The following is a 16,405-nucleotide window of genomic DNA, read 5'->3' as shown; positions in this document are numbered from 1 at the left end:
ACATTAAGCCTTCCATGCTTAGACAGAGGCGAATTTTTTAAGCAAAAACTTGATGCTGATTGTGATGTCCATTCAAATCATAAATACTAACTCAAAAATAATATTCCTTACCCAAACTATGTCATGTGAAGTTGGGCACCATTGCAAGTAGTGCTAAGTCACTACTTCCTGCTCTATGTATTAGGAGATAAGGTTTTCAAGTAATGTGATAACTGTTGGTAATAAAGATTTCTAAATAATTAATCTTGTGTCTCTAGTAAACACATCTATAAACTAGTTTGTGCACAATACTAATTACAAAGTACATTTCTAGTAGAAGCTCAATAATATTTCAATTTAATGTTATCTTAAAGTCAGCTTGTTACGACTGTCTTATATGTAATGGAGTGACTAAAATTTTTTTGTTGGTGCCCATTAAAATAAATGTGAAGAGAGGATCTGCTTAAGTTCTTCACAAGTAACACAAAGTAATGGTCACAATATAAATACTAAAAATGCTATGGTTCTTTATGCTGGTGACAATATGTATGTCTTTACAGATACTCACCTCTGATGATTCTTAATGAAATCAGTGTAAATATTACAAAATTCTTAACAGGTAGCAGTTAGTCTTATGTTGGCAAAGGGTATCAGTTGGATAGAAGATCAATAGGATAATTTGATACTAAAAGATATCAAACACCTTAAATTTGTATCTACCAAACATGGATTGCAAATTATGCACATATGAAAAATAATGTGAGCCACTGAAGTATATAATATGTATTTACAAAATATGTTAATTATTACAATTATTACAGGTACCAGGGATTTTTTTTTAAATTTTGAGTGAGATAATTGCATGCAAATATTTAATTATCAAGGTATTTACCAATCTGAATGACCGAAGAACAGATAATCCTTCAACATTTGCAAGACCAAGCTCCATTAAACTAAGGCTAACAATAATACCATCAAAAATATTCCAGCCTTCTTGGAAATAATAATAAGGGTCCATGGCAATTATCTTTAGTACCATTTCTGCTGTAAATATCCCAGTGAATACCTAAAACGAAATGTAATGAATTGTTATGATCAATTTACATACCTGAGAAATTTTTTTTAATCCAGTGAGTTTTCTTACCTGTTACTATAAAATACAGCTACTTGCTATCTCCAAATGGCATTGAGGTATTTCTAAACACTGAAAACAAGTTACTAAAGCAGGACATATGTAGTAGGACACAGGTTTGATATATCTATAAAAAGATATTGACCAGTCAGCAGCTCAGTTTCCTGGTGTGTGCTGGACATCCAGCAGATGATGTGATGTGACCTGCAGTTTTCAGTCCTGTTTGATGAGGATGGTCCAGTAAAGTAAAAGACTTGACAGCAAGTTTTTTCCTAACTTACAGTATAAACAGAAGTGTTAGATGATACTCTCTAATGTCAGACACTCTAAGCACAGATTCTCTAAAGTCTGGTGTGTAGACAGGGGAAGTTGGAGCTTCTTGTACTGGGCTTTTTGTAAGAATATAAAGGTTACACACATAGTTACGATGCTGTATGACAGTTACTGCCTTTTAGGAAAATGAACTTCAGGGTGATAATGTTATTTGAAATAACTCCAAATGCCAAATGTGAAATTATCAATGCTTCTTAGTGGTTATAAACCCAGAATTTAACTGAAGTGCTTTCTTGCACTGAGTAGTGATCAGTGGTTTGTGCAGCACAACAAAGAAGTTTGGGAGCATGCCTTTTTTTGTAAAAGTATTTTTACTGTAGTGCAATTGAAAGAAAAATCCAAGATAAATTCTGACATTGAATATCTCATCAATTTTGTGCTGAAGAAAAATACTTTCTGTGATGTAATATCAGTACCATGTTAAAAATTGCATAATCTATCTTAACATTTGAAAGAAAACCCAAGATAGACATCAAGAAATCTAGCATTCCAGTGAAGACTTCACTTCCACCTATATTCAGTTATTTCATAATAGTAGTTAAAAATAGATTCATGAAAGATAAAGGCTCCAGTGAAAAATCACTTTACCTGTGAAAACCATATATACCATTTCTAAACTGATTATAAAAAGACACTCTGGAATAGATTTTAAAGAATTCAATGCATTTATACATTTCTTCTTTTAGAAATGGGTATTTTTACATCAAGTAGTGTATGACAAACTACTTACCAGGTTCCCCACAGAAAGGACACTGCTAAACTGTTCTGTCATTGGGTAATGTTCCATGGCCATAAACAAGGTGTTTAAAACAATGCAAATAGTTATCGCAAGATCAACAAATGGATCCATCACTACTAAATTGACGATGTGCTTTACTTTTAACCATGGACTCCAGCAATCCCAGATCAAGAAAGTATTTGCAAATCTGTACCAGCATGGTGGGCATTTCTGTCTGGATTCTTCAAGCTCTGAAAAAAACCCAGAAAAAAAAAATTATATTACAAATCTATCCTCTGGAAGTTCTTGATTAAATATGGAAAAAGATTATATCAATCAAATGAACAGCTCTCACTAACATGGGATTTCTCTCACCCATGTTTAGCCAAGTTAAAGTAAGGCATCTAATTCATTTAAGATCCCCTACAACCAGTGGACAATGAAGTCCATTCACCAAAGAGTAAATCATCTGAGACATCTGTCTACAGAGAGAAATGTGTTTGTCTTTCCCATGACAGTAGGGAGAGTCTAGACATTTAGTTTAGGTTACTTGACTTGCTTACAGCAGATATCTCAATTTCAGATATTAAGTCAACATGACTCACTTGTCGGTGAGCTGCTGTATATACTTGGAAAAAGCTTCATAAAGGATTCACATTTTTTGTGGTATGTAACATGAGTACATATTTTGATTAGAGATACTAGAAGTGTTATATTTGCTACTATACTGAACCACTGCAATATCAGATAAATTATATGGTGTGCATACCTATAATTTCTAATATATTTTTAATATATGGCATGCCCATTTTCTTGTTTCTAAATTATCATTTAATTTGGTTTGAAAATGTATTGTACAGTTGCAGTGTCTATCAGCTGAGAAACAGAAAAACATTAGTATTAGCAGAACAACTCTGTTCAGGAACTGCTCTTAATTACAATATATGGAAACTATTTTTTCTTCCATTTCACTGTCAATATTGTCCAAATTACAGAAGAATAATAACTTCTTCTAAGTTAATAATAGCAAGGATGAATATCTAATGCGATGGGATGTTTGAGGACAGTGTAGAAGGAAGATTGATGGTTGCTAAATGAGAAATACGTAGATTACAAAACATGTAAAAAATGTCCACAACAGTTTTGATAAAATTTCTGCATAGTGGCATCAACCCAACTCTGAAATTTCCTGGTTTTAAGGCATCCCTTAGAGCACAGAGAGATGTCTGTCATCATGACACTTATGGATGATTTTGCTATAATAGCTGTTTCACAGATTTGCTAAAAAGAATTTACTGCAAAAATCTACACTTTGAGGACCAGTGGACTGATTTTTGCCTCTAATATTGTCCAATATGGATGGAATTACTGGAAGTTAAAAGCTTTCAAACTATTGAAACAAACAAGTTCTCCAGGATGAAAAGGATATCATAAGTAGTTAAAGCTTTCTATAGTCTTTATAAACAATAACAAAGACAATACTTCTGAAAGAAAATATGGATTGGGTGGTATAATGACATTTCTGAATATGCAGCTCAGAATGCTGAAAGGCAGGATAGGACTGGCCTTGGACAAAACTGACCACTCATACTGGATGCTGAGCTGACACAGAAGACTCCATTGATGCACTTAGCAACTTCTGAAATGGTGGAAACCAGACATGGGTAAGGAGGTGACTATTAGAACAATTTAGTTTACATTGACATGTTTTTTCAGGTCAGGAGAATGGAATGACAAACTTTAAATAGAGAAAAAAAGCAGCACTCTCTAGACATCCTGTTTACGGAGAGGAGAACCAGGAATTGCACATGGGTAAGAGGTACCAACAGTTCACACTTGCACTAAAGTGGGAAGACATACTCAGAAAGGTACATGTTTGTGAGAAAAATTTTCTTTAGAAAAATATAGGTGATATAAACTTTATATTTCTGACTGCTGTTAGTTTATTATATATTTGTTTATCTGAAAGCAAAGGGCTTCAGAACTTTAAAATTATATTTCAATACTGGCTTTAGTAATACTGTAAAATTTCTTGGTAATTTCTTGTCTTTTTAGAATATGTGTTGAATCTGCAAGTTTGGTCTGACCAACACCTGCCACACTTTGCTAGTATCCAGTAGACAGGTCCTTTAAGCTTATAAAAATACTTTATTGGCGTATGTATGAAGAGTGAGCATACTCTGTTTCCAGTAAATAAGAAAAAAAATCCCAAAAAGTATGCTTTTCCACATAGAAAATAAAATATTTTTTTATATTTGATAACTGAGAAAATTTAAGAAATGCTTAAGACACTTTGTGGGCATTGGCACGGGTTGATTACGTTTGTGGGGATTTTTTCTTTATATTTCTCATTCAAATTTCCTGTTGTCTATCCTTGCATTCAAAGCCTAAGGGAAATGACTGTTCTAGCACATCATTGCCTTTATCATGGCAGTTCCTGGGTTATCTTAATTGATTTTTCTGCTGATGCTTAAAGGGAAAAAAATCCCTATATTTTCTGTTTGAGGCTCTGGCATTCCCCTAGCTATCATTACTTTATCTCTGTTAGTCCACTCAGTGGAGTGATATTTTGGAAGGTGTCATAAAAAATAAATGGCTAAGCATTTAGATTATGTAAATGGCCTTAGAAATGCTCAAAAGCCTTTTGTATCTGATGTTCAGAGATGCCACATGTCCAGTTTTACATTTGTAAAGGAAATGATGTAAATAATTTCTTTGTACATGTAGTTAGCAGAACTTCACTGAACTGCCTGTCAGATAAAATGCATCAAAATACCTTCCATTGTATTTGTAAGTATGCTGGCTATGCTCATTGCTCTTTGTCTTGCAGCAGACTCTTCCAGCATTTCCATGGAAATTTGGTATGAACTCAGTCTTCTTTTCCTTATTTCTGTTTCTGTGGTGGTGCCCTGTAAATGAAATACTGAGAAATTAGACTATCCTTTTCAACAGCCAATTAGCAGTATCTACTGGATAAATATTGTAGTGATAATCAAAATCAGCTTTGTGCAATGTACCATGCTTTTCTTACACACTGAGTATTTCTGTTCTTGTCAGGATTTCTTTTTTCTTTATTGAGGAACTCAGTGGGAATTTTGTACAGTATTACAAATAATCAACTGGAGTATTCAATACCAACACAATGTGGAATCAAAGGTGGTTCACATTTAAATGACTGAACAAAATTTTTGCTAGGTATCTTCTTTCTAGTAATAAGAATAATATATAAAATGCTATGTATAGAAAAGGCTGGCTTATTTGAAGGTTTGAAAGAACATCTTAGCCTACAGAACTCTGAAACTGAGACTGAAATGTTATATAATTGCAAAGGTACATAGGAATTGTACATATTTTTCTCATGAAAGGTATGAGAAAAAATTCCTCAAGAAAAATTCAGAAAGGGGTATTTCTAATAACTTTCATGAGCATAGTGACCACCTTCTGTTTAATTCCATAGGTGTTTTCCTATACATATTTCCAAGGTATAGCCTTATTTATGTATTGAATGTCTGCCTTTGTTGAACTGAAAGTATATACAAATTGTCAAATTCAATTAATCTTCTTTTTTCCTATGTGCAGATCTCTTGCTGAAAGCAAGAAGAATATAGTACTTTACTAAGGTTTAGACATAGGTTGTTGAGGATTTTTTTCCTTTATGTTCTCTTATTTAGAAACCATTGCAAATTATTTCTTTAAGAAATTATGAGGAACGCAGAGATGAGGAGTAAAAGAAAATTCTCTGCCTGAACCAAAATGTAATAATTACTGGTTTACTTATAATTACCTCTGGTAGAAGCTGACCAGTAGGTGAAGTTAGAGTTGAAGGTCCTCCAACCAAGGAAACTACTCCATTGCAATCCACAGTGCTGTGCATCTTCCCGTTTACTGGAAGGGCTGGTATCATTCTAGATGACACACTCGCCTGACTAATGTTACTGTTGCGCCGTTCTCCATGTCGATTTGGAACAAAGAGAGAATCTCTTCTGCTCTCATTGTCTTCAAGAGTGCTGTGTTCATCGTCAGCAAAGTCATTTTCAGACCCTATATCCTTTGCATGACCTCTGAAACTGAAAATGCTTGTTTTGCTGTTGCGCCTTGGTGAGAACAGAGAACCACGAATGCTTAACAAGGACTGTAAAAGATTTAAAACAAACAAAAAAACCCAAAACAAACATTAGAACTAAAGATGTAAGTTCTTGGCTTTGCAAAGAATAGTACAGTGCTGGAGGAAGGATAGCCACATTTTTCTTCCATAATATAAGTGTGTCCATTAGGAGAATATGTTCACCAAAGGATCTGAAGTAAAGGGGAAAAATTCTTTTAAGGTAATGTAGCAGAACTGAGGAAAAGTTGTGCAAAAGGCATAAATAAGGTTGAACAGTTCTGAGGAAAGAAGGTGCATCGAACTGCTATAGACTGGCAGGAGGCAGTTTTTAATATCACTATTAAGTGATATTAAAGTCTATCAAGGTTTTGCAGGTATTTGTCTTTTATTCCTTCTATTAGAGTGCAGAGCTAAAATTTTTTACTTTTCTTCCCTTCTTCATCCCCATGATTCCTAGGGATAGCAACTAATAATGCTCAGTGATCATTGTTTTCTGTTTTATTTCGTAAATGCAGAAGTGATCGTAAGTTTGACATTGGAACAATTCTAAATTGATGTAAGGAACTTGACTGACCTCTTCACAATATGCTCAATGGTGAGAGAACAATAACTAGAAGACAGAGGTGACAGCTTGGGGAAGCTTTGGAGGGACAGTAGCAGCATTCTTAGGCATAGCTCTCCAGGGGCTATAGCAGGCTGCACACACCTGCCAGAAGCCACCACCACTTGGTCATCAGGCAGCTCAAAGCAAGTACTCACCAGGGACACCGTTACCTAAAGGTATCCTCTTACAAGTGAGAAAAATAAATCAGTGGTTGTTGGTAATTCATCTTTTAATTACAGTAGAAGCTGGTTAATGAAGTGTTCTTCTCCCTCACTACATATTTTATTAACAGCCTTCATGAATAAATAAAAGTACTAATTGTGGAGAAAAGTAACCTGGCATTCAGCCTTCTTCAATGCTGTATTTGTACAAGTCTTCACCTCTTGGTGCATCAAAAACCGGGTTTGAGAAAATTCTCACTTTTCCCACTATTTTTGCAGGTAGAAAGTGCTCATATGCAATAGGATTTTATCCCAGGATAATTAAAGTGAAAGTGAAAACTGTCCTTTATTATGTAAACCTATGTTAATACTGTGAAAATCAAACACTGTATATATACGTATATCAAACTATGTGTATCTCATATGTATATGCATAGCCAGATACATAAATTCACACACATGCTAAACTGATAGAACTGCCTGTTATAAGGGCTGGCAGGTGTTTACCATTACAAGATGTAATTTTTCCTGTTCTTACAGCTATACCAAATTTTAATAGTTTGGGCTGAAATTTTCTATTCTGGCTGTCAGCCTCAGGCTGAGTTACTTGAAAAATATCAGCCAAATGGTTTTGCTAACCCATTTATGTAAACTTGGCTGGAGAAAAAGTGTTGTTTTCCTTATACTGAAAAGATAATTTTATTAAAAAAAACCTCTAGCTTCTATGGAATATGACACTGAATTCTAACAAAGTAGGCAATGACTACACCCTTTTTACACTTCCTTGTAAATATATCTGGCCAACCTACAGTCCTTCAGAAAAAAACACATGCTCACCAGGGTTTCATCTGACTACAGTGTTACCCTTGTTCTTTTAGAGAATGTTCCCATGGCTGCTATGTTTTATTTGCAGGCCAATCTTTCCAATATATGTTACCACATTCTGAGCACAGCTAATTGGATCAGCTCCCTCAGGGATTTGGGAGAAGAAATGTCTGCTCTGCAGGTCCCTGCGGCATTGAGAAAAAAGATACAAGCTAAAATGGCTGCAATTTTAACACATGTAGAGACAGAAATATATGTTGTCTACATGCTATTGGAAAGTAAGGACTGAAAGGAAGGTTTGACTTTTCTGGCAGACTGCATCATTGATCTGCATATGGGACATGGTATCAAAGGACAAAACCTCTTACAGGGGCCAACTGAGCTGATTATCTACCCATACCATTCTGCCTCATTGTTTCATGCTGTGGACCTTGTCTCACCAGGGAGATACTCCATGGCTAACAAAACAAATGAGCTCTTCCTTTACCAATTCTACTGTTCGCAATTCTTTCACTCTTGTGGCACTTAAGTTTTAGTTGTGTGCTGTCAACTTTTGCCCCAAAGATTTGTTACAGCTGCAAAAAAAATTATCAAGAGAGTCTTTAATTAATAAGTTATTCTCAGCATGGGTGGTATTCCAAGGTAAATCTCATCTATTGGCTCAGATCACACACTATCACTTTGAAGAGATTCATTCTGAGTGACATTTTCTAAAAATGCCATAACTGTGTGTAGTCTTGAAATAAGCAAAGGTAGCACAGAATCATTTAGGCTGGAAAAGACCTCCAAGATCATTAATTCCAACCTTTAACTGAATACCACCTTGTCAACTAGACCATGGCACTAAGTGCCACATGCAGTCCTTTCTTGAGCACCTCAAGGGATGCTGACTCTACCACCTCCCTGGGTAGTCCCCTGCAATTTTTTACAATCCCTTCCATGGAGGAATTCCTCCTGATGTCCAATCTGAAATTCCCCTGGCACATCTTGAGGCTATTTCCTTTTATCCTGTCACTGATTGCCTGGGAGAAGAGGCCAACCCCTGCCTGGCCACAACCTCCTTTCAGGGAGTTGTGGAGAGTGATAAGGTCCCCCCTGAGCCTCCCCTTTACCAGATTAAACACCCATAGCTCCCTCAGTTTCTCCTCATATAACTCACTCTCTAGACCTTCACCAGCTCTTCTCTGGACCTGCTCCAGCACCTTCATGTCTGTGTTGTACTGAGAGACCCAGAACTGGACACAGGATTCAAGGTGCGACCTCATCAGTGCAAGGTACTGAGGATGTATCCTTAAGTGACAGAAGAGACCCTTTGATTTATGGGAGTAGAGCTCTGAATTTAGGATTAAATTATTTCCAGAGGTCCTTCATAAACTACTTTTTCCCTATGATTGCAGTGATTCTCCATCATGTAAAATGAATTTTTAATGGAAAAGAACAGTATGACTAAATTCTTATACATACAAGCGCAAATGATCCCAATGTAGTTTGTCCTTACTGTGCAGTACTAGCACTACTTTTCTCATTATCCACATGTTAAAGAAGCTAATTAAGGAAAATAACAGAAAATAATGGTAATCTGGGATTTCCTGTATTTTGATGTTGCAGTCTGCTAAGAACCCCACATATCTGTAAAGTTTTGATATGGATCCAGAGCAGAGAGCCTGTGGTTGATTAATGCAAATATATGAATACTAATATTGTTTTTCTCCAGTCTACTAGACACATCCTCAGAAATACATTTTCAGAAATGTCTTAATTAAGTTTACATTTATTCTTGGTATGTTGTTTTCATCCCTTTTCTAATAGAATGGGTCAAACCATCTCACACTGTGAATGGTAAAACCACTGATTATTCCTTCACTCCACTCACCACTTACATTACTTCCAATATGTAAAGCTGCTGTAATATCAATGAAAATAAAAATAGAGTGGACACACATGACTTAGTAAAATAGATGGCTGTACCTGGTGAGGAGATGTGAGCCTTTTCTCATAGGTGAGCTGACTTCCTTCTGTGGAGAAGCGGAAACTTTTCCTTCTGAAACTGTCTTCTGACTCGGACTTGGGGAACTTATCAATATCTCCTTTGTCCTCTGATTCAGACATTTCTTTCTGTCTTCTTTTCTTTCTTCTATTTCTTCTTTCTTTAGCACTCTTTGAGCTCAACTTCGATGCTTCTGAAGAACTTTCCAAGAGTTCTCCTAATCCCCCTACACCACTGAAATCTCTTGATGCAACTGATGCTGCTGCTACTGCTGCTGTTGTCTGTCAGGTTACAAAGGAAAGTATTCTTAGTAGGCCAAAAAGAAGAATAATTTTATAGTCTCTTATCAACTAGTTTTTATTTTCACTGTGATAATAATGCTATCTGTACACTCAGAAGTGTGTAAATATACCCAAACAAATTGTACTGAAGATAAGCTATTGTTTTTCAGGAGTTTATCAGGAGTGTGCAGCTCCTCAGTGTTTAGCAGCACGATCTATTTGAAGCACCAACTTCAACAGAACAATAGCTACACTATTTCTTAAAGAACTGCTGCACAAGACACTCAGCTAAAATAAAAGTAGTCAGAAAATTGTTAACATAGTTCTTTCTCATGTGTTTCAGACCTGTTATTCCATTTTCTCTTGAGAAAAGCCCCCTATCATGGTCCAATTCAGGCGATCCCTTCTGAGCTGTTACAGAGAAAACTAATGCCTAACATTCATCACGTGAGTTAATGTATTGAAATCCAACTAGCACCCTGAAAGTAGTTGAACCCAGCCTTTCCTCACTGTCTTCACAGCAAGAGCACTCCCTTTACTTTCCTTCTGCCTTCACTGGCACCAGCCACACCCTCTAGACACATCTTCAAGCCCTGCCTCCCTCCTCATGTTTGCCCTCCCACATGTCCCATTTTATCTGCACTCTAGGTCTTTGCTATAGACATGCCAAGGTACATTTATTGCCTCTTGGTTCTACAGCTTGAGAGAAAAGTTTAGATTTCTTCTCTGATGAAAGGTGTGAGATTAACTTACTAGAGCAGAGTCCTCCCAAAACTCAGGACCAGTACATTTAACTACAGAGCTCAGCCTACTTGTTTTGGTTCATTAAACTTCTTTAAGTCATCAAAAAAAGAAGAACTGAGAGTATGTCCAGTGCTGTTCCTCGAAAGAACTGTGGGAGATTACTAGGAGATTCTGTACTAGAAAATATCTTCGGGAAGATGATAAGCTGCTCTTAGTTTAGAAAAAAAGGACGATGTGATAAATGGCAAGAGACTAGGGTTATATAACAAAGATGACTAGTAATTATCCAACAAAACATATTATATTCAATGCCAAGTATTTCAGGAATGATGACATATCTCTACAGCAGGAAAGGATAGTTTGAAAGCTCATAGTATGAGCTTTCAAACTATCTTTCTTACTGTCGTTCTTTGCCACAATATACAACCCATGCTATAGAATTTGATTTGATACAGACTTTTTCTGCTAAATGCAGTATTAAAAGGATTCTGAAGTGTTTATAGAATAAAAAAGCAATACTCAAAATTTTGTCATACTGGTTGAGAATATGATTGTTTAAAGACTCTAACAGAAACAGAGTCATCACCCATCTACTTCATAATACTAACGGTGAAGGTAAAACAAGTGGAGCAATCCAAAGACCACTGTGATGACTTAAGTGAAGAGGGGTAAAGAGATGGGTCCAAACTAATTTCTGCCTCAGCAACTAATTCAACACTTCAGTGATCCACCTTTTACTGCCTACTTTCTGCTAACATTTTCACAAGCAAAAGAGATCCCCAACTGTAATAATGCTTTAGTCACAATGAATGTAGCGGTCACTCATTTAAAAACATATGACTTTCCAGGATCTTTATTCAAACTTACTTATAATCTCAGTTTCATATTCTATTCTTCTTTCTAAGTCTGGATCAGCTTCATTTTTTCCCCCACTCTCAGTCATACAAACATCTAGATGAGCTTCCCGATGTCTTTTGATATAATTTTGATTTTGTGCCTTTAAGGCACAAAAATACCAGATTTAAGAAAAACCCAGCAACATACACTTTACTGACATTCAACCTTTCTAAATTAGAATCTTGCAGAATTCTGCTCTTTCTTTAGTAATTTGGAAGGGATTAAGTTTAATGACTAAAATAAAGATATGCTGATTAGATTTCACAGATCATACATGAAGATTTCTTTTCAAGCAAAATACAGAGAGTTTCTCTTTTTATTATCATTTTATGGAGACATTCTAACTTAGTTAAAGTACCTGTAAAGTACTACCAAAAATATAGCTTCAGAGAAGATTCCAATTTGCTAGCATTTTGTAAACACAGTCCTGTTGAAAATAACTAAATGCCATTTAAAAAGCAAAGGAGGTCAGTCCAGAAATTAGATACATGGTTGACTCACAGAGCTGAACTCCTGCATATATTTTACTTTTGGATAAGACAATCTTTCACAAAAGTATATATTAAAATGTTTTTTTCTCATAAACCTTCAAATAATTTTCTTCTCTTTTCAAAGGAAACAAAGATTATTTTAGAAGAATTCTGAAGTAATATCTTTGTTGTGAATATTGCTCAGATGGTTTTGATGAAGAATATATAAACTTCTGATTTACTACAGTGTCAGTTAGGGATATTTTTAAGTACCTTCCTGGATAGAAAACCTTAAAGAACACTGATTACAATCCTTCTTTCTATTTGATGAATATTTAGGGAGAACTATTACATACAACAAGCTTCTCAATTCTGATTCAGATGTAAACCAGAAGTAACATCATTAGACTTTGTTCATGCTATTTATAAAATCTGTAATATAAAAGCCTCATTAATTCTGACTACTTAAAGTTGGTTTTCTAGAGCACTCATCACAAACATTTTACTTTTACAGTCTTTTGGTGAATTGAACTAACATTCTTTTCTGTACCATTAGCTTACTTTTTTTACTATTTGGTTAGTTCCTGGTTTTCATTGGCTATTTCCACTTTTATAACTTGCATGGTAAACAAGACCTTTTATTTTCTGTAATTCATTGAATAATTCATACATGTTGTTAATTGTATTAGATTTTTTCCTTGCCTTAAGAACGAGGTTGTTCAGAAAGTATAACCATTCCATCATTACCTGAGCTTCTTCCTGTTGCTTCTTCAGTTGTTCCAGCATCTGCTGAAATTCTGCCTCTTTCTGCTCTGCTTCTTCCATGGTTGCTTGATTCTGTTCTTCATAGGCCATGGCAACCACAGCCAGGATCAGGTTGATCAGATAGAAAGAGCCCAGAAAAATCACCAGAACAAAAAATATCATGTATGTCTTCCCAGCAGCACGCAGTGTCTAGGGAGTAGAAAGCATATCTATATATTATTCCACCTCTTATCTTATTCACTGCAACAACGTTATGCTTTCAGCTCTCGTAAAAATAAGCCTATTTATGTAATTTTGGAGGCCACCAACACTTTACAATTTATGTCATAAAAATGTCTTACTAGCTGATAGAGGTTTTCCCAGAAGTCCTGAGTCATTAGCCGAAACAGTGACAAGAATGCCCAACTGAAGGTGTCAAAACTTGTGTAGCCATAGTTGGGGTTTCTACCAGCTTTCACACATATATATCCTTCTGGGCATTGCCTATGTGAAAACCAAACAGGAGGCACTTAGTCATAACTTTTATTCCTTTTTAGAAGATATGCATTTTCTTTTGGAACAATATGCATTGTTTTTCCACAGGAAATACATAAATTACAATTAAATTAATTCGGAAAAAATTTCCTAAGAAATTAACTAATAACATAGTAAATGAAAGATACCCTTTCCATCCACTCACTGGTTGAAATGACCTAAATATTAAAATTCTCCTCAATTACATTTTGCAAATAAAATCTTTATTGCAAATTAATAATTTCTTGGCAGAAATAATTGCTAAAATGTTATTAAGGTTACAGAGAGATTAGACAATATTATTAGCTAAATCCAATTGTAGTATTAAGAATTTCCCACATTATGCTGATACATATATTTTTAGTAAACCTCTTTGCTGCTGCCAGTCTGGCATCCAAGTTCAGCTAACAATTCTAGGCACCTGTAAATAGCAGAATTTTCCAGAAGTGAAAGAGTTAGGCTTGGAAAAAAAAAAAAATTCAGTCTAGAACTATGAAGTCACTGCTGTGCTTTTAAAATATTTTACATGTTTTCTTTTGCAGCTTCTGCTTTCCTCCTACTTTCTTCAATCAGTAAATGACCAAAAGAGACTTTACAAAATTTCAGATTTTATCAATGAAGCCAACCTCATTTTCCAATCAAGAGAAAAAAAGTTTGTTAATTAGTATTTTGTTCAGCCAGAGTGTAAAACATTTTGACTTAAGTAAGAAATTCTCACTTAGCTGCAAGACTCTGTAAGTTCTGTAACCCTGTTAAATATGGAGTTGCAACCAGGTTTCATGTTATTGCTTTTTCTACAGAGCATAACAGAGAATTTTGAAAGGGTCTTACCCTGCATCAGAGCTATTACCACAAAGTAGGGCATCTTTTTGTCCTTCCAAAATGTAAAAATGAGCTGTGTAGAAAGCATCAGAAATATACATGAATAAATCAAATAAACCTGAAAGTGCTACAAAGTAAAATAACAAATAAATTATGTTAAGTCAAAGTGGCTAGCTACTAATCACTTTGTAGCTTGTTTTGGAAACTTTCTGGTTACATTTTATTGTATGGTTTTTTATTGTATGTATTTGATCTCTGTCAGTCAGTGACTGTAAGCAGTTTTGCATAAGGCAGAAATATAAACAACTCAATGTTCTTTGTTTGGTCACAAATAGTTACACATTTTAGCCACAAATATATTAAAATAGTTATATCAGACATTCTTACTTTCATCCTCAATGTAATCCTTCCAGTTAAATGTGCTCACTGTCATATTAACAAATGTACCATTTTCATTCATTGTGCTGTTAAAGTACGAAATAATGTTTATTTCAAAAGTAGAATTGTCTGGAGGCCACTGCAGGCATTTATTCCTCAAGTTGCCCATGAACAGCTGCAGCCCTATTAGTGCAAATACACTCAGACAAAACACTGTCAGGATCATCACATCTGAGAGCTTCTTCACAGACTGAATTAGAGCTCCCACAATGGTCTTCAGGCCTGCAAAGAAAAAAGATCCATAAAATTATCAGAGTATCTTTGCCCTTCCCACATAACTAAGAGTCCATGCAGACACTTAAAAAGAAATTATCTTTTATTTTTCAAAAGGTAAAGCTTCATGAGCAGCCTCAGAGCTTGTGAAGATGAATGAAAGAAAAAGATTCCTTTTTATGAATATGCAATGTACATATATTCCAATAATTCAAATATATAGTATTATTCTCAAGCAGGAAACTTTATCAATCACACTTTACTAGTACAGATTTGATTGCATTTCCTATTTTTTTCTCTGCATTAAATAATTTGCCAATAATTCAGTTTCCAGTTAATACTAAACATGACTTCACAACAATGCGAAGACAGTGTGAGATAGAATTGCAAGTAATTTTGAATTTAAAAAATCGTTTGCATTTGATAAATTTTCCTGTGCATAATTTCCCCTCTGGTAACTTCTTTTGTTGTTACTTGCTTATTTTTAAGACTGATGTCAATTTTAAGTGGTAAAATAAACGAAAAATTTCAAAACCAAGAAAGCCATAGCACTAAAGCTTTTGGAATGTAGAGGCAATTTGTCACAATAAAATGCAGAAAAACAAAGCAAAATAACCCATAGGCCTTTTATTTTGTGTTTCATGCAAGACTCTGTTAAACTCAAAGGCTGATTTTGCAAAATAAAAGAAGCTAATGCTGAAAAGGCAAAGAATCATGATCTAGGTTAATGATCCATGCCTTTCTTTTTTTTTTTTTTCATTTTTTTTTTTGGCAACATGAGCAGCAAACAGCAAGACTTATGCTCAAAGGAAGTGAATTCAATGGAACGAAAGTCAGCCTCAGTGTTTAACCTTGCTCTCACCTGGAATGACTGATATTGTTTTCAAAGCTCGGAGAACTCTGAATGTTCTCAACGCTGAGACATTGCCCAGGTCCACAAACTCTGTCACATATCTGTAATAGGGGAGTTCACACACAAACACAATGACAGCACACAAATAACAGTTGGAGATACGAGGGGCCTAACACCTTACACCAACTACTTCTTACCTGGAATTACAGAAATAGTTTTCAAAGCTCTCAATACTCTGAAAGTTCGAAGAGCTGAAACATTGCCTAGGTTTACAAATTCTGTTACATACCTGTAGGATTAAATCACAGTTATTCAGAATTGAGGCAGAGCTTATACTAATTATGTGGGTCTTCAAAACCTCTGTGGTAATACTAGCAATCATAGTTCAAAATTTACCTGTCTCTTCAGTACATTTCGCTTTAATAATTATTTTCATCAATTTTGCTTAAATGTCATTGAAGTGAAACTCACTGATTTGTATTTGAACATCTAGTTAAGCTAATTAGCTGGTAATGGGACGGTGACATGAAGTCAAAGGGATGGCTTCATTTCTGGTGAGCAGAAA

At 35.1% G+C, this 16,405-nt stretch overlaps 1 protein-coding gene across 2 annotated transcripts in view; it reads right to left on the bottom strand.

Moving 5' to 3' along the window:
* LOC146434704 (sodium channel protein type 2 subunit alpha-like) overlaps positions 1 to 16,405 on the bottom strand; it is a 72,810-nt gene that overhangs the window by 31,867 nt on the left and 24,538 nt on the right. Inside the window, exons 1-10 of one of the 2 annotated variants that reach the window (XM_085066574.1) lie at positions 16,038 to 16,278; positions 14,724 to 14,996; positions 14,346 to 14,409; positions 13,343 to 13,484; positions 12,984 to 13,190; positions 9,826 to 10,125; positions 5,947 to 6,294; positions 4,939 to 5,071; positions 2,175 to 2,413; positions 872 to 1,045 (exon numbers count right to left, since the gene is read on the bottom strand). In XM_085066574.1, coding sequence (XP_084922700.1) covers positions 872 to 1,045; positions 2,175 to 2,413; positions 4,939 to 5,071; positions 5,947 to 6,294; positions 9,826 to 10,125; positions 12,984 to 13,190; positions 13,343 to 13,484; positions 14,346 to 14,409; positions 14,724 to 14,940 — 1,824 coding nt within the window. In that variant the 5' untranslated portion in view covers positions 14,941 to 14,996; positions 16,038 to 16,278. Of the gene's footprint in view, positions 1 to 871; positions 1,046 to 2,174; positions 2,414 to 4,938; positions 5,072 to 5,946; positions 6,295 to 9,825; positions 10,126 to 12,983; positions 13,191 to 13,342; positions 13,485 to 14,345; positions 14,410 to 14,723; positions 14,997 to 16,037; positions 16,279 to 16,405 lie in introns of those variants that run through there. The other variant, XM_085066576.1, reaches the window with a different exon arrangement.

This window comes from Lichenostomus cassidix, chromosome 7 (genome assembly GCF_008360975.1).
Source record: "Lichenostomus cassidix isolate B80296 chromosome 7, HeHo_3.0, whole genome shotgun sequence".
Classification (NCBI taxonomy): domain Eukaryota; kingdom Metazoa; phylum Chordata; class Aves; order Passeriformes; family Meliphagidae; genus Lichenostomus; species Lichenostomus cassidix.
Note: the sequence above shows the minus strand (reverse complement) of the source record. Positions and strands in the feature narration are given on the sequence as shown.